Source organism: Spinacia oleracea, chromosome 2 (assembly GCF_020520425.1).
Source record: "Spinacia oleracea cultivar Varoflay chromosome 2, BTI_SOV_V1, whole genome shotgun sequence".
In the NCBI taxonomy this organism is placed as follows: domain Eukaryota; kingdom Viridiplantae; phylum Streptophyta; class Magnoliopsida; order Caryophyllales; family Amaranthaceae; genus Spinacia; species Spinacia oleracea.
Genome location: NC_079488.1, coordinates 92,306,824 through 92,325,392, shown reverse-complemented (window position 1 = coordinate 92,325,392; position 18,569 = coordinate 92,306,824). Strand labels below are relative to the sequence as shown.

The 18,569-nt window shown below is 39.1% G+C and overlaps 2 protein-coding genes, 1 long non-coding RNA gene and 1 pseudogene across 3 annotated transcripts; 1 reads left to right on the top strand and 3 right to left on the bottom strand.

Moving 5' to 3' along the window:
• Nucleotides 1–2,272: 2,272 nt before the first annotated feature.
• On the bottom strand, nt 2,273–5,019 carry LOC130467085 (uncharacterized). Its single transcript, XR_008927254.1, has 4 exons — nt 4,579–5,019; nt 4,228–4,451; nt 3,508–3,571; nt 2,273–2,511 (listed from the first exon to the last, which is right to left on the bottom strand). It is a non-coding gene; the product is annotated as an uncharacterized lncRNA (long non-coding RNA).
• Nucleotides 5,020–6,414: 1,395 nt separating this feature from the next.
• On the bottom strand, nt 6,415–8,760 carry LOC110787237 (uncharacterized). The gene has a single exon (XM_021991821.2). It carries the CDS (start codon nt 8,758–8,760, stop codon nt 6,415–6,417), a length of 2,346 nt encoding a protein of 781 aa, XP_021847513.2.
• A 528-nt stretch (nt 8,761–9,288) lies between these two features.
• Nucleotides 9,289–11,736, top strand: LOC110790079 (flavonol sulfotransferase-like; annotated as a pseudogene).
• A 1,480-nt stretch (nt 11,737–13,216) lies between these two features.
• Nucleotides 13,217–14,195, bottom strand: LOC130467629 (uncharacterized). The gene is made up of 2 exons (XM_056836194.1): nt 13,980–14,195; nt 13,217–13,879 (listed from the first exon to the last, which is right to left on the bottom strand). Exons 1-2 carry the CDS (start codon nt 14,193–14,195, stop codon nt 13,217–13,219), a joined length of 879 nt encoding a protein of 292 aa, XP_056692172.1.
• Nucleotides 14,196–18,569: the final 4,374 nt, after the last annotated feature.

The window sequence follows — 18,569 nt, the reverse complement described above, 5'->3', positions numbered from 1 at the left end:
CTCAAGACAGTTCACATCCCCAAACAGTTTCTCAAACTCTCTAACCCAGTTCTCTAGAAAGGTAGGATCAGCTTGCTTCTTAAAGTATGGTGGCTTAACTTTGGTTAGTCTCTCAAACATGTCCCCAGTAGAATCAGGACGCTCAGTTCTCTCTTCAGCCAGTCTTCCCGCCAAAAGGCGAATAGTAGCAACTAACTCACTATTGCTTGACATTCTAGTGTGCGACCTAAAATTAATTACTCTACGATACATAACTCATATGTCCCCTCAACGGAAGAAATTTAGATTTGATCATAGAGATCGCATCAACAAACACTTATTCAAGAATGTACACCAATAATAGAGCAATCATTGTCACTCATTCAAGAAAATATCCCTATCAAGGACATACAATTTGAAAACCAATGAATGGAAGTTCAATCACAACAAATAAGTAATAATATTCCCATTCGCGTGCCCAAAATAAACTTTTGATCATTTGGATTATCAATAATCTAACTCTATTCCTCAAAAGAATGTTAATAACAATTTCTAAACCATAATAACGCACTTGTCCTCAAATTAACATAAAGGTTCTACGACACAAACATAAACTATTGTTGTTGAATAACGAAACTCTCAAACTGGAAATGAATACTTTAACTTCTATTGCTAACTCTATAAAGGCTTATTATATCCTTGAAGAGAATAAAGAATAACTCAAACTCTTATTGCTTTAACTTTAAACCGTTGCTGATATGCCACTTATTCTTTAAAACATAAAAGAACTAACTAACTATTACAACTTCAAATGTTTAAGGCATCTTGCCTACCTATTCTTTCCTTGGAAACTTGTGGAGTAAGATCTAGATCTTCAATATTCGTCGAATTCTTCTTCCGAGTATGAGTCTTCTTTCATGTCTTTATCTTGACGAGACTCACTTTCCACCTCACCATCACCTTTAGGTTCCACATCCGACTCACTAGGAATCTCAATGGTAGGCTCATGGGCCACTGGGTTAGGGTTATTTGCCTCAACCACTACATTCTCATTCTCCACGGTTACATCATTTCCCTCTAGATATTTACAACTCTAATAGGTTCATCTATAACTGCATCCCAAGCATGACTCCATGAGTTTCTACCCTCCTTGAACCCATTTTCTACGACCTCAATAATGGTGGTCAGGATCTCTACGTCATATCTCTACCTACCATCCCTAGTCCCATACTTAATCAACTTTGGTGTTCCATCATCAGAATGCATGTCTTTAAACCTATATTTGAGTTCTAGGTATGGCATTTTTGGTTAGGTAAGCAATGAACAATAGTGGATGCTATGATGGTCTCTCTTATTAAGATGGGTTGGTCTTGTATCTAGCAAAATACTCACATCCAAACACGACTTTCTTCATAAAGGGATATTTTATTCCTTAAAGAAACAACTTAAGGCCTCACTAGCGATTTCCCAACCAAACCATAATCAAAGTTCAATAAAGCAATAAGTTCGATGGAATCAAACAATCTCTCTAATGCAGATTTAAATGCAACACTTAAACATTTAGTACACGCACGTTCATAACAATCAACTTCTTATCATTGACTAGCTACTAATGCACATATAATTCTATCTTATATGCCCTTTTTATACTACCCATCTCTCATAAACTAAAGCATTGAAATAATTTAATTAACAAAGTAAAACGACGATAATATAAGAAATCTATAACATAGAATAATAACATAAATAAAAATATAAAATAAATAAAGTGAAATAAATTAAGGAAATGCGTAGCGAATAAATTCGAAAATAAAGTTATTAATTCGAAAAAGTTTATATTTCCTAAATAACGAATTCTAAATCTTGAAACAACTAAATTTTTTTTTTTTTTTTTTTTGAACTTCTTTAAAAAAAATGTACTCATTTTTTGAATAATAAATAATAAGAAAAATAAAAATTTCGAAAGTATCGCTTTAACTTGAATAAATAATTTGATTTCGAATTTAAATAAAAATATTATGTTCTTTCAAACAAGATAAAAGGAAATCGGCCCCCCAAAAAAAAGTACCAATTTTTGAACACTATAATCATAGAAGCTCGATTTTTAAGAATTTTATTTTAAATAACTAGATAGTTAGGCGCCTAAAAATTTATTAAAGTAAAACCTTAGCTTCTAGATACCACTTTGTAACACCCCGACAATTCTCTCTTTTCTAAAATAACCTTTTAATATAAACGTAGAGAATTATCAAGGCATTATCGCCCGTGTGAAAACGTAACGGCTTATTCAGAATTTTGCAGCGGAAAACATAAAACTAACTTTAGGTTTATAAATAATCGATTACAGGTTTAGTCCCAAAAATCAACCAACGAAAATAAGGAAATATAAATAGTATGACAAGTTTAAAGTCCAATTAAGCAAACCCAAGTCAACTTAGCAAATCAAAACTAAATACAAGCTCTCTATTCCCGATCCCAATGATGCAACATCTTCAAACCTGCAGATGGACAATGCTTATTGATCCTTAGAGACTGTTCACCAAAGATTGGGTCATCACAGGATCAATAAGGCATAGCCATGATCAACATGCACAAGCAAAAGCACGTAATCAGCAAAGCTGAGTACTACATACTAAATCAATAATAATCCTAACATGATTCTATTAAACGAACAACCCTAACATGATACTAATGAACACAAACAAGGGCAGACAAAACATGATAGTTTGACGACCATACTTGACCAGACTAGACTAGGCTAGACTTTTAGCAATAATATTATTTTAGTTGAAATAGACAATGGACCGAGTTGACCATCCAGAAGTCTTCACTAAGGAAGACGAGGTACGGGCGCGACTCCGTAACCTCAGTGACCTGCGATATCGAGGAACGTTTAAATAAAAATAGGACACGGTGATCAATCCGGTCCCAGAAAAGGCCATGGGCTACCACCATGAACCCCAACTCCTGTTTGTCCGTCACTTCAGACGTGCACAGTCTAAAGCTATTGCTATTCAGTTTCACTTTACATGATTTACAAATTGAGATTCCGTTATGACTCAACCATTACATAAGACAGACAATTCACATTTGTTCACAACTGTTTTTATCTTGGAATTAAGTAAGTGATCATAAAAGCATCAATCAAGACTCATTCCAACTTAACCAACCTTTCCTTTAACCATGAGCAACCCTGTATATGGGCATAGAGTTTCAACTTACTAAACAAGGTCCTCCGCCCTTATAAAGTAGTGAAAAGATAGAAAGGGAACAACAACCAATTGATCCAACCCAATCATATAGAATAATCTAGTGTTCCCAACCAACATGTTTGTATCAAACATCCATACTAACATGTTACAGTTCTTATAGTGCAAAATAAGTTCAATAAGTTTGTCCAACAGTATTAAACATGCACATTCCATATAACCAAGTTTGTCTATAATATCAACATCACCAAGTTCAACAATAATATCAACATGATTTCAACAATTAGCACAAATTCCAAGCACGCAGGTATGTACGTACCTTGTGTAAACAAACTGCAAGACCACTTTAATAATTCAAAAGTCGCCTACGGAGAATTCTCCACCTAACAACAACCAATATAGACTCATATCAATTCATATTGAATTTTCAACAACATTAGGGAGCTTCAAACCCTTCCTAAACATAATTAGAACATTTTTCAATATCGAAACTTGAATATTTGGTTTCCTAGCATCATAATTATTATATTAATTATTGAAATTCGTTGAAAACTTTCAAAGCATCATACTTTAAATTTACAGCAAATCTAAAATAATTAAAAGCTTACTCAAAATATATTCGACATCTTTAAAATCATAAAAATAATAACTTTAATAATATATAATCTTTCTATTATGATTTAAAGCCTTTAAAACCTCAAAAGTCACACTTTACTACTTAAAAGCACTAATTTAACCAATATAATATAATCTGAAAATTAGTAACTTTATTATATAATTCGTATAATCTGAAATCTATAATTTAAATCATAAAACTATAACTTTAATTCAAGAAAATATAATTCGAATTAATAAAACATGATTAAACCCTAACTTATATTTTAATCAAAAACTGAAAATTAATTCGTTTATAATCTCAACCCAAATCTGAAAATCATGTTCAAACCATAAAAATTATAAATTTAATATCAAGAACATAATTTAAATTAACAACTATATTTAATTAAAATAATTAGTTACTTAGGGTTTAAGAAATAACCAAGAATTAAAGAGGAGAGAGGAGGCTGGCCGGCGGAGCACAGGCGGCGCGGCACAGGGCGGTGGTCGCGGGGAACGGGCGACGCGGCTGGAGCCTGGTGGTGGTGACTATGGTGGTCGCACTTAGTCGTGCTTGGCTGCTGTCGTGAAAATGAAGAAACAAGAAAGAGGATGATGGAAAACGTTGGTTGGCGAGTTGGGCGGTGCAGCAACAGTGCACGGTGGCTGTGATGGTGCGGCGCAACCAGTTGCGCAGTGGTGGTGGCCGCAGAGAGCAACAAAAACAACCAAGAGGATAAGAATAAGAACGAAGGAGAAGCAAGAACAATGAAGCAAGAGATGGAGGAGTTACCGGCGTTTGAAGCTGCGGTGAGGGACAACGGTGGTCTCCGACGACTGGTCCGGCGGCGTGGCGGAAGCAACAATGAGGTTGAGGGTTGAGGGTCCTGGTTCACGTGAAAGTGAAGGAGAAGGGAAGGGTTTTGGGTTTTGGGTTTTCACGTGAAATAGAAAGAGGAGGGAGTAAAGAATTTGAGTTTTTGTTATTTGGGCTTTATCATTTTGGGCTAGAACTAGGATTGAGTTTAAGTGTTTGAATCCAAAACCCATTAGGATTGTTTTCCAAATTCAAACGGTTTTTGTAATTCGATTTCTTTTCAACAAAAAGTTCTAAAATAATTTTAATTTCATAAATCGTTGAAATATTTAAAACGTATAAAAATAAATATTCGTTACTTAAATATTTATTTCAAAATTCGTAAATTCTATTTTAATATAATTACTTATACGTTAAAATATATTAATAAAATGTATAAAATTACGGGGGATTACAGTTTAGCACATGGCTCACAAAATATACCGGCTGCTGCCCTTTGTTTTCTGTTTCGGCTACCAGTACTGCTGCAACTGTTTTTGGCGACGCCGATATGTACAATTGTAATTTGCCGCCCTCTTTTGCCCTTGCTATTGTTGGAAGGTTCTTTAAGTGACTTTTTAGAGCTTCAAAAGCCTCTTGCTCTGCCGGCCCCCATTTGAACTTCTTGTTTTTCCTCAAGGTTGTGAAGAAGGGCATTTGCTTATCTGCCGACTTGCTCACGAATCTGTTTAAGGCGGCCATTTTTCCTGTCAACCGATGTATGTCTTTTACGCTTTTGGGTTGCGGCAGACTGATGATTGCTTCTACTTTTTCAGGGTTAGCGTCTATGCCCCGCTCGCTGACCAAGAAACCCAGGAATTTTCCCGACCTTACTCCGAAGACGCATTTTTTTGGGTTCAATTTCATCCTGTATTTTCTCAAAGTTTCAAAAGTTTCTCGGAGGTCGCTAACATGATCCTCCTCCTTCCGGCTTTTTACGATAGAGTCATCTACATAGACCTCCACGTTTCTGCCTTTTTGGTCGGCAAACACCTTGTCGACCAGCCTTTGATACGTTGCCCCTGCATTTTTCAACCCGAATGGCATCGCCTTATAACAGAAAACTCCTGCATCCGTGATAAAGGCCGCCTTCTTCCTGTCTGATTTATGCAGGCTGACCTGATTATACCCTGAGAAAGCATCTAGGAAACTGAGCATTGCATGGCCGCTAGTGGAGTCTACCAGCCTATCAATCCGTGGTAGTGGGTAGAAATCTTTCGGACATGCGCTGTTAAGGTTGGTGAAATCTACGCACATTCTCCATGACCCACTTGACTTTTTTACCATTACTACGTTTGCCAACCATTCAGGGTAGTCACATGGCTCAATAAAACCTGCCGCCAGCAGTTTATCCACCTCTTCTTGTATTGCTGTCATTTTTTCCGTGGAGAAATTACGTTTTTTCTGCCGTACAGGCCTAACATTTCTGTCGGCGTTTAACCGGTGGACCATTATCTCTGGATCGATACCAGGCATCTCATCCGCCGAGAATGCGAAGATGTCCGCGTGCTCTCTCAGCAAGCTTATGAGGTTAACCTTCATGTCACTCCCCATTTCTGTACCGATCACGACTGTTCTATCCATGTTTCCAACCTCCAGCTCGATATTTTCTGTCAGACCATCAGGCATTGGTCTTGGTGCTGATACCGGCCTCTCATCAAAGTGTTCCATGTTTAGGGGTCGGTTCGACCCCTTTTTGTGCAGCTCTTCCTTTTTGGCAGTTGTTCTTGTCTTGCCGGCTTAGTAGTCAAGTGTACCTCTTGCCTTGCCGGCTCAGTAGTCAAGTTCACTTCTGGGACCATTCTTCCCGGTGTTCTCAAAGCAGTCAAGTAACAGGACCTTGCCGCCAACTGACTTCCCCTTATCTTTGCCGGCCTTTCCAGGTTCGACATATGAGACTACCGCCTGCACGTCATGTATGAATGGGCGACCGATGATCACATTGTAGGCCGCTGGTACTTTAATGATTAGGAAATCCACCATGAGATCTCGCATTTCAGATCCTTCTCCGATTTTCACCGGCAGCCTTATACTACCCTCTGGGTACACTGTAGATCCTGAGAAACCGATTACTGGGTAGTTCACCCTTTGAAGCTCGTCCTCTGGTATGTGCAATTGTTTGAAGGCTTCCCAGAAGATGATGTTTGCTGAGCTGTCGCCGTCTACCAGTACTCTGTTCACATCGGCATTTGCAATATCAATTGTAAGAACTAGTGGGTCATCATGCGGGAAAATGATGCCTCTGCAATCCGATTCCGAGAACGTCATCACTGGTATGCTGGGTGGGTTAGGCCACACTCTTGTGTTATGATAGTTTACCATGTGCCTGTGTTCCTCCAAGCTTCTACTGGCGTCGCTTATTATCCCTCCGTGGACTGGACCGCCAGAATTTATATACACGGGTGGTTTTTTCCCGCCATCCCTCTGTTCTGCTCTGGCACTGGTTTCCGGCTGTTTTTGCTCGATTCTAGGCGGCTGATATGGCTGCTCGATTCTAGGGTATTGTTGTTGATTTTGCTGTTGTGGCCGGTATGAATTGGTAGGGTTTCCCCCCACCGAGTTGTTGTTACCATTTCCTTGCCTCGCCCTATACTGTGAAAAATACCCCTTTCTGACCATATCCTCAATGTTGTCTTTGAGGTCTCTGCAGTCCTCTGTTAGGTGGCCGTGCTCATTATGGAAGTCACAGAATTTCTTGACATTCCTTTCCCTACTCTGCATTGGTGGCGGCCTTCTCCAGCCATCCATCTTGTTGTTAATGTTATAAATTGCCGTCGGCGGTGTGTTCAGCGGAGTGTAGTTATCAAAGAGTCCTCTGGACTCCCTTCTGTCTTGCCGGCTTCTCTGCCCCTGTGGATTGGCATTTCTGTTATTCTGGTTTCTCTGGCCTGCCCCTTGCTGATTATTGCTTTGATGAAAATTGTTTCCTCCTTTTCCCGCCTGCGGGTTATAGCCTGGATTGTACCTGACATTTCCGCGGGTTGCCACTACCACATTGGAGATCTTCATCATTTCATCCCCCCTGATGTACTCATTTGCCTTGTGCAGGACGTCACCCAGATTGGTGTATGACTTCCGGCTGAGATACCTCTTGAATTCGCACTCTTGCATTCCCCTCATCAGAGCCAGAACAGCAACCTCCTGCTGCAAATTGGGAATAGTGATTGATTTGTTGTTAAAGCGGGTGAGATAATCTCTTAACGGCTCTCTATCTCTTTGAGCGAACGACATCAACTCTCCCGACGATTTCTTTCTCTTCTGTTTGCTCACAAATCGTGACAAAAACGACTCCTGCAGCTGTCGGAAACTGTATATGGAGTGTGCCTCTATGCCCTTATACCAGCTCGCTACAACTCCTAAGAGTGTGGATGGGAATACTTTGCACCACATGGCATCAGAATCTGTGTACAGCATCATGTGCTGTTCGAATGTGGTGCAGTGATCCTCCGGATCCGTCGTCCCATCGTATCTCCCTGTCGGGATTTTTATCCTTTCCATCCTTTCTTCTAGGATTTCTCGACACAGAGGAGAATCCTTTGGCTGGATTGTCTGCCGTCTAGCTATCTGTAGAACCGGCGCTCTTCGCTCATATTCCGCGATTGGGACTTGCTCTGCTTCAGGCCATTCTGTTTCCGCCGGATCCGAGCGCTTTCTTTTTTCTGGGGTGTTTTCTTGATTCAGGGCGGTTAGGAGATCCCTAACAGGTAACTGGGGAACCGCCGACCTGGTCTTTCTTAGACTGCCGACTGACCCTAGCTGCTGCGAGGCTGGTAGCTCTGACAAAGCGGCCATCACCGTTGACAGTGTTTTCAATTGCTCTCCCGTGAATACTTCCGACAGGGGAGACAGGCGCTCCTGCAGCGTCTGCTCCAGCGGAGTTTTCGGTTGCTCTCTGGCAGGGCTTTCTATTTCTAACTCATCGTCGTCCTCCACTGTGAATTCCTTTTGTGCCGGTATCGAGGTGTTTTTTGTTGCTGGGCTTATAACTGATTGTGCTTGTGATGGATGGGCGGGGTTTAGAAGTGAGGGTTGGAACTTGGAGGTTGTCGCCGGTTGCGGGGTTGTTGCTTTTTCTTGACTTTTCTTTGATTTTTTACCGTCTTTCTGTGAGAAATCCATGCTGACTGTTCTACCGTTTCAAGGGATAAGGTCCCCTCCTTCTAGCGCCAATTGTTCCGGGTGTGGAATGAGAACAGCTGACTGTGGGATACTGGATTCCTGTCGAGAGTGCCGGTTGGTATCTGCACAACAGAATGGATTAACTAGCCTCGGGGGTGGTTCGAGGATCCCCCCTCCGATGCATAAGTAAGATTACTGAGAGATTAAGAGATGATTAAGAGATGATTAGAGAGTAAGAAAGAAGTGTGTTTAAGTGTTTTTGTACCTCATAGCAATAAATGAGGTGCTCCTTATATAGACCAATCCAAGGGTACGATCTGGTAGGTCCCTTGTGGTTAGATAGCGACCTGTTGATAGTGACCCTTGGTTGGTTGTCTTCATGATAATGCCGGTAGGGGGTCTTGCAAATAATGCCGGTAGAGGATATTTACCTAAGATGACCAGGTTACCTGCAGGTTAAGTTTACATACGGGGAGTTCTGCCGGTACCAGGTGGTGGTGCCGGTAGGACACCCCGTACAGGAAGTACATGCAGGAAGAACAAGTCGAAAAGCTAATCCAAACCCTTCCGAAGGCTAATTTGAGGGTAAGAATGAATCTCAAATAGTCTTGTATGAAGGTTTCTGGTACTTCACTGATTTATCCTCTTTTAGAAATGTTCTGACCTTACAAAAACACTTTGTTGCTCGAGACGACGATATTTTCATCACTGACCTCCCTAAAACCGGTACTACTTGGTTAAATCTCTGCTTTTTGCGGTTGTTAACCGTGGAAATCACCCTTTTGATCAAAGCCCTTTACTCACTCATCACCCTCAAGAACTTGTTTATAACCTAGAGTCGGATGTCTATGGCGAGGCCTTTGAATATCCTCGCCCGTGCCACCTTAATGATCTTCCATCGCCTAGGCTTCTTAGCACTCATGTTCCTTATACGTCCCTTCCTGAGTCTATCAGGACTTCTGGCTGTCGGGTTTTGTACATTTGTCGAAACCCTTTAGACACTCTCGTGTCATTTTACCACTTCGCCTTGGAATTTTCGAAAAAGCTTGCAAAGGCAAATGGAAAAGGTTTCGTACAAGCTTCTATATAAAGGACTCGTTCGAAGACTTTTGTCAAGGGAAAATCGTATATGGGCCTTTTTTCGAGCATATTCTTGGGTTCTGGAAGGCGAGTTTAGAGCGACCTGATAAGGCAGTTATAGTAGAGTTATCCTATATGATAGAATATTGAATATAGTAGAGTTATGTTATAATTAGGCTATATGATATAAGGTAGAAGTCTATATGAATTAGGAAACCTATGAAGAGTAGGAGATCTAGTTTGTATTATAAATAGAAACGTATGAACACAATACAACACAACACAATATTATATTTTCCTTATCAATAATATATTTTAACATGGTATCAAGAGCAAGTTGAGATCTTGGGATTATCTACAAAAAAAACTTTCCCCTGTCGGTGGGCTGGAAAATTAGACCCACCGGCGGGATTTATAAGTCTCTATTCAAAAACAAGAAATTTTTAAGTCATTGTTCCGTTGCGCATGTTTCTTTTGCAATTGATGAGGTAGTTTGTTTATTGGTCTATCTTTAGAACTATAAAGAAGTGTTCGTGTGTGTTAGACAAATAAATAAATTGGTTTGATTTGTCTCCTTGGATAATTATGGGTAGGTGGTAGCTTTGCCAATTGTTTAATTGGAGGTTATGATCCTTCACGCATACACTAAAGCTTGATTCTCTGTGAGAACACTAGTTGATCAATTTCTCTTCATGATGTTTCGATTCTCCATATGTCGTAATATATGGACGGTTCTCCATATGTCGTAAGATATAGACGGTTTTTCATGTGTCGTAAGACATGGACGGTTCTCCTTCTGCCGTGAGAGAGGTTTTTCATATTGGCAATTTTTTTTCCTTGTACGAAACAACAGGACTCCTTGAAACGACAGTAACGACAGGAATCCCTGACACGACAAGGCAGGCATATGATTTTTTTTTTCTCTTGTACGAAACGACCGGACTCCTTGAAACGACAGAAACGACAGGACTCCTTGACACGACAAGACAGACATATAACATTTTTTCTCTTGTACGAAACGACCGGACTCCTTGAAACGACAGTAACGACAGGACCGGCATATAACATGTACGAAACGACCGGACTCCTTGAAACGACAGTAACGACAGGACTCCTTGACACGACAAGACAGGCATATAACAATTTTTCTCTTGTACGAAACGACCGGACTCCTTGAAACGACAGTAACGACAGGACTCCTTGACACGACAAGACAGGCATATGACATTTTTTCCTTGTAAGAAACGACCGGACTCCTTGAAACGACAGTAACGACAGGACTCCTTGACACGACAGGACAAGCATATGGCATTTTTTTATTTCTCCAATCGCAACGTTCGTGAAACTGCCGTTCCGATTGCGGGAGGGTATTGAGGATAACGCAGTTATCCTATATGATAGAATATTGAATATAGTAGAGTTATGTTATAATTAGGCTATATGATATAAGGTAGAAGTCTATATGAATTAGGAAACCTATGAAGAGTAGGAGATCTAGTTTGTATTATAAATAGAAACGTATGAACACAATACAACACAACACAATATTATATTTTCCCTATCAATAATATATTTTAACACGTTATTTCTCAGATATGAAGACTTGAAGGATGATCCCACTTTCATGTGAAGAGGTTGGCGGAATTTATAGGTATGCCCTTTTCTACTCGAGAGGATAACGAAGGTGTTATACAACAAATTATAGAATTTTGCAGCATTAAGAATATGAAGGAATTGGATGTTAATAAAATTGGTGTAATCAACAAGTTTTTTGAGAAGAAAAGCTACTTTAGGAAAGGAGAAGTTGGGGATTGGACCAATCATTTTACACCTGTAATGGTTGAGAGGATGAATAAACTCATGCAACAAAAACTCGAGGGATCTGGTTTATGTTAAAATTATTAATCTATAAAAATCTAGATAATACACTTGTAAAAATAGTGAAATGTATTATGTAGAAAAATCTAGAAATATAATAATCTAGAATAATCTTAGGAAATATCTAGGAGCTAGACTAGAAAAATCTAGTAACTAAAATGTCTAGAATTATCCTAAGAAAAATCTAGATGATGAAGGGAGTAGAAAAATATAGAAATCATAATACAACAACTATAAATAGGTTGTATATGTATAAGTTTAGGGTGAACAAATCAAGAAAGAGCTCCCAGTAGAAACAATACCAAAGAGATAAGTGAGAGACATGAGCTCTCGCAAATATTGTTGTACAATTTTATCAATACAATTTTGTTATATAATTGAGGTCTATCAAAATTTCCGCTTACGTCCTCACATTTCTATCAGTTTATCCTTTAAAATGTTTCACCTATGAATATGATGCTTGCTGTTATTACTTATTAGTAATTGTTTTTATTTTTATTTTTATTTTAGTCTCATGTTAAAGGAGGTCATTAACATTGATTACCTTAGCTTGTTAATTGCTATAAGCATCTCCAATAGTAAGCTAATTTGACAATTAGCTTGTTATGCCACATAAGATTTCAAGCTATTTCATTGTCTAGCTAATTTGTGCTCTAATGGATAGCAACTAACTTGTTAATTAAATTAGTTTCACTTGTCCAACTTGTCAATTAATTATTTGACAACTTTGGGAGCTAGTTGTCAAGCAAATTAGCTCAAACAAGCTAATTTGCTTGGCCAAGCTAATTTAATATTTGCACTCTAATGGTCTAGCTATTAGCTTGAAACTTTTATAAATTTCAAGCTAGTCCCTAGCTACAACCATTGGAGATGCTCTTACACTGTGTTTGGGAACCAATTTAATGTGGAAATATGTGGAAAAGTAAAATTGTGGAAATCTAAAGAAAACAAAATCCACATAAATCAATAAGAATCTTTAATTTTCACTTGTTTGGCTTGTAAATAAGGAAAACTACGGAAAATAGAGGATTACACAGTTTTCACTAGTTTGTTTTGATTCGATGGAAAACGGAGTAAATTTACTTACCACGCATAATGACAATAATGTCCTTTTTAATTATTGTAAGTCCTTCATTTTACGACAACAACAAGACTTAGCTTTTCCATAGTTATGTATGTGTAAAACATAAGTATATGTATATGTAAGCAACAATTTCTTGAGAAAATCGGAAACCTTTTACTAGCACAAGAAAGTCACAATAAGGGAAAGCAAAAGGAGCTGATGTGCGTCCTTCCACATGCATACAGCCATACACCTTCAAAACACATACTCTGTCAATGTTGAAACATGTTTGACTGCCTAGAGTCCCTATCACTAAACTACTAGTGCATTTCTGTCAAATAAAATACACAAATACTCAACTATGAATTGGGAAATTAAAATAACACGACAACATAATTACTGATATTAAGAAAAAAACTAAAAACAACTTAGTGCTCAAATCAAAGATGATATCTTCCTTTTCAACCATGTAATACGCTTGTCATCCGGCATTCCAAAAAAACAGCGTGTCAATGTTGCATCTCTTGCAAGAACTTTATAAGCGTCGAATAAATAATCTTCATCCAAACCCATTACCTCCAACTCGTTCCATATCTCACTTTCAGAATAAACACGTTGTTTGAATTTTTCTATTGATGTATTACCTTCTTTGATAGCCAATGATAGCTTGTCTAGTCCATCCTTCATGACATCACAATTTTGAGCAAGTGTATCCATGATTCTCAACTTCTTATTATTAGTGGGCATAGTCTCGTTGATTTTTTTGGTAATTTCAAGCTTGATATTGTCTTGACCTTGTGGTTTAGAAGATAAGTTTGAAGAGCTTTTAGTACCTTTTGTGGTATCATCAGATTCTTGACTAGATGACTCTAACTTAATGAGATTTTCGGCAATGGCAGCATCCACCCCTGCAATACTCTCAAGGTCTATGAGTACTTGATCATCTTCAAAGGATTTTTTAGAGCTTTCTAGCTTACGTTTTCTTTCTTTTGCAGTACCACCCTTTTCCCCAGTAGCTCTGTCTTTGGCATATATCTCTTCTAGTATCCCAAAGTGAGGAATGGGCTTGCCTTGAAAATTTGCTGCCTTCTTGTTGTCCTACAAATATGTGAAAATATTTGTAGTGATGCATATTAGTATATAAAATAATAACTATGTGACTAATTATGTACAAAAGTTTAACAAAATGATAACTAACCTGTATAAGTTCCTCCCAAACTTCATCTTCAGCATCCATTACAAAAGTTACCGGATTCCAACTGAAACCACTAGTTCTACCTTTAAAAATATCATACGCAGAGTTGAAATTGTTTCGAAGTGTTTTAATGCGATTCTTCACATGCTTCTTGTCCACATTCATGTGTGTTTTCTCAATAACAGTGTTGGTGATAATATCATATGCACGGGGAGACATTGTTCTATCAGGCTTTTTGTTAGGTTATGATACATATGACACTACATAGATCATGCGGAAACAACCATTAACCCAGGACAACATATTATTTACACATAATCATATAGCATAATTTAGATGCATACTCTTTGTTGCGTGCCCTCCCTAGCTGCGCCCGAACCGAACAAGAACAAGTCTTTTAGGACTCCAAGTGTCGTCCCTCCGTAGATAGTCCACAGCACGTCCGGATCCGCCTTAAGATTGACCAACTAGAATCGCCCTTAAGGTACTAGAAAATTTCGGCACTTTATGAGCAAGATGTGTGTTTTAATTTTCTCTCAAAAAACTCACTTTTGAATACTTTGAAACTTATGTATAAATTATGACCCCTAGGCCTTTATTTATAGAGTTATGGAAAAGGAATCGTAATCCTAGTAGGATACGAATTAATTGGAATTAGAATCCTACATGAATTCTATTTAATTAATTTATCCAATTAGGAATAGAAATTTAATCATACACTGACTCTTGTAGATTCAGGAATCATGCATGAGCACAAACTCACACACACACGGCAGCCACAAGGGCTGCCCATGCGCGTGCGAGCAGCAGCCCGCGTAGCACGGCCCACGCAGCCGTGGCCCTTGGCGCGCGCTGGGCCTGCCTTGCGGTAGGCCTGGGCGCTGCCTTGGCTGGGCTTGTGGCGCGCATGCTTGCTGGGCGATTGGCCCCGGCTTCGTGCTGGGCCTTCGTCCGGCAAGCCTCGTCCGATGCTAATTCGTACGATACGCTTCCGATTAAATTTCCATTTCCGGAATCTATTTCCGATACGAACAATATTTAATATTTCCGATTCCGGAATTATTTTCCGTTTCGAACAAATATTTAATATTTCCGTTTCCGGAATTATTTTCCGATTCCGGCAATATTTCCGATTCTGACAATATTTCCGTTTCCGGCAATATTTCCGATTCTGGTAATATTTCCATTTCCAATAATATTTTCCGACACGTACCATGTTTCCGTTTCCGGCAACATCTACGACTTGGATAATATTCATATTTCCGATACGATCCATATTTCCGTTTCTGGCAATATCATCGTTTCCGGAGTATTCATTTCTTGCCTGTGACGATCTTAGCTCCCACTGAAACCAAGATCCGTCGGTTCCGAATATTCATAGATGGAGTATTTAATGCCATTAAATACTTGATCCGTTTACGTGTTATTTGTGTGACCCTACGGGTTCAGTCAAGAGTAAGCTGTGGATTAATATCATTAATTCCACTTGAACTGAAGCGGCCTCTAGCTAGGCATTCAGCTCACTTGATCTCACTGAATTATTAACTTGTTAATTAATACTGAACCGCATTTATTAGACTTAACATAGAATGCATACTTGGACCAAGGGCATTATTTCCTTCAGTCTCCCACTTGTCCTTAGGGACAAGTGTGCATTTCCTAATTCCTTTGTCGCTCGATGCTTGCTCTTGAACATAAGGTAAGAGTTGTCATCCTTATTATGTCCAGAGGTGTTCCTCGGTTTCAGAGTTCAACTGATCAAATAAACAGATAATCATAGCCTATGATTCATCCGAGCACGGCCATGCATTTCACAGTTTCTAGCTCTCCGAGTGGCCTTGTACAACTTTTAAGCATCTCATCCCGATTTATGGGAGGACAATCCCAATCTTGCGATCTTGAGATTAGACTTCGTTTGATAGGTGATTACCTGAGCGTTGCCTTTATAGCCTCCTTTTACGGTGCGACGGTTGGTCACGTCAAAGCAACCAGTTCTCAAACAAGTAATCTCAAATCACTCAGGTATTGAGGATTTAGTGTCTAATAATTTAATGAAATTTACTTATGACAGACTTTCATCTCTTACAATAAAGTTTCATAGGTCTTGTCCGATACTAGTCTTCCCAAAGTAAGTATCTATGCAAATGATTATGACATTGCCATGTCCACATAGTTCAAGAAACAGAACTACTAGTCATCTTGCACTCTAATCGTCTAACGTTTTCTATGCGTCCAATTTTATAGAAAACTCCAATTAGGGACCATTTTCAACCTTTGACATTCAAGTTCACTTGATAGACATTTCTTAGTCACAGGACTGGTCCTGACAGTCTATCTTGAATATATCGTCAAATTGAAGGGACTCATCATTTAATAAACCACAAATTAAATGGAAAAATGAATTTCTTTCATTTATTGTGAATGATTAACCAATAATGTTTTACAAAGATTTAAACTCTAAAACTTTAAAACATTAAACAGAGACATCAAAGCCATTCTCCAATATGCTTGATTCCCATAGCTGCAGTGTGCGAGTTGTGCTTCGCTTGCGGCAGAGGTTTAGTTAATGGATCTGATATGTTGTCATCAGTTCCAATTTTGCTTATCTCGACTTCTTTTCTTTCAACGAACTCTCGTAGAAGGTGAAATCTACGAAGTACATGCTTGACTCTCTGGTGGTGTCTAGGCTCTTTTGCCTGTGCAATAGCTCCGTTATTATCACAATACAGGGCTATTGGTCCTTTAATGGAGGGGACTACACCAAGTTCTCCTATGAACTTCCTTAGCCATATAGCTTCCTTTGCTGCTTCATGTGCAGCAATGTACTCCGCTTCAGTTGTAGAATCCGCAATGGTGCTTTGCTTAGCACTTTTCCAGCTTACTGCTCCTCCGTTGAGGCAGAAGACAAACCCAGACTGTGATCTGAAATCATCTTTGTCGGTTTGGAAACTTGCGTCCGTATAGCCTTTAACAATTAATTCATCATCTCCACCATAGACCAGGAAGTCATCTTTGTGCCTTTTCAGGTACTTCAGAATGTTCTTGGCAGCAGTCCAATGCGCCTCTCCTGGGTCTGACTGGTATCTGCTCGTAGCACTGAGTGCGTACGCAACATCCGGGCGTGTACATATCATAGCATACATTATTGAACCAATCAATGATGCATATGGAATCCCATTCATTCGTCTACGCTCATCAAGTGTTTTTGGGCACTGAGTCTTGCTTAGAGTCATTCCATGAGACATGGGTAGGTAGCCTCGCTTGGAGTCCGCCATCTTGAACCTATCAAGCACCTTATTGATATAAGTGCTTTGACTAAGTCCAATCATCTTTTTAGATCTATCTCTGTAAATCTTGATGCCCAATATGTACTGTGCTTCTCCTAGATCCTTCATCGAAAAACATTTCCCAAGCCAAATCTTGACAGAGTTCAACATAGGAATGTCATTTCCGATAAGCAATATGTCGTCGACATATAATACTAGGAAAGCAATTTTGCTCCCACTGACCTTCTTGTATACACAAGATTCGTCCGCGTTCTTGATGAAACCAAAGTCACTGACTGCTTCATCAAAACGTATATTCCAGCTCCTGGATGCCTGCTTCAATCCGTAGATTGACTTCTTTAGCTTGCATACCTTTTTAGCATTCTTTGGATCCTCAAAACCTTCAGGCTGTGTCATAAACACAGTTTCTGTTAAAACGCCGTTTAAGAAAGCAGTTTTGACATCCATCTGCCATATTTCGTAATCGTAATATGCAGCGATTGCTAACATTATTCGAATAGACTTTAGCATTGCAACTGGTGAAAAGGTTTCATCGTAATCCACACCGTGGACTTGCCTGTAACCTTTTGCAACCAATCTAGCTTTGAAAACTTCAAGTTTCCCATCCTTGTCCTTTTTCAGTTTGAAAACCCATTTGCTTCCAATGGCTTGGTAGCCATCTGGCAAATCGACCAAATCCCATACTTGGTTTTCAGACATGGAGTCTAATTCAGATTGCATGGCTTCTTGCCACTGCTTGGAGCTAGGGCTCGTCATAGCTTGCTTGTAAGTCGCAGGTTCATCACTTTCAAGTAATAGAACGTCATAGCTCTCGTTCGTCAAAATACCTAAGTACCTTTCCGGTTGAGATCTATATCTTTGCGATCTACGCGGGGTAACATTTCTAGATTGACCATGATTCTCACCAGATTCTTCTAAAGATCTCTGAGTTTCATCCTGAATGTCATCTTGAGCATTCTCTAGAGTTTGTTGTTCGACTCGAATTTCTTCGAGGTCTACTTTTCTCCCACTTGTCATTTTGGAAATGTGATCCTTCTCCAAAAAGACACCATCTCGAGCAACAAACACTTTGTTCTCAGATGTATTGTAGAAGTAATACCCCTTTGTTTCCTTTGGATAGCCCACAAGGATACATTTGTCAGATTTTGGATGAAGTTTGTCTGAAATTAATCGTTTGACGTATACTTCACATCCCCAAATCTTAAGAAAAGACACATTTGGAGGCTTTCCAAACCATAATTCGTATGGAGTCTTTTCGACAGCTTTAGACGGAGCTCTATTTATAGTGAGTGCAGCTGTATTTAGT

Excerpts from the sequence above, each read along its gene's own strand:
- LOC110787237 (XM_021991821.2), bottom strand. The coding sequence starts at position 8,760 with ATGGATTTCTCACAGAAAGACGGTAAAAAATCAAAGAAAAGTCAAGAA.
- LOC130467629 (XM_056836194.1), bottom strand. The coding sequence starts at position 14,195 with ATGTCTCCCCGTGCATATGATATTATCACCAACACTGTTATTGAGAAA. Across the intron at positions 13,880-13,979 it reads TTTGGGAGGAACTTATACAG|GACAACAAGAAGGCAGCAAA; the intron begins GTTAGTTATCAT and ends ACATATTTGTAG.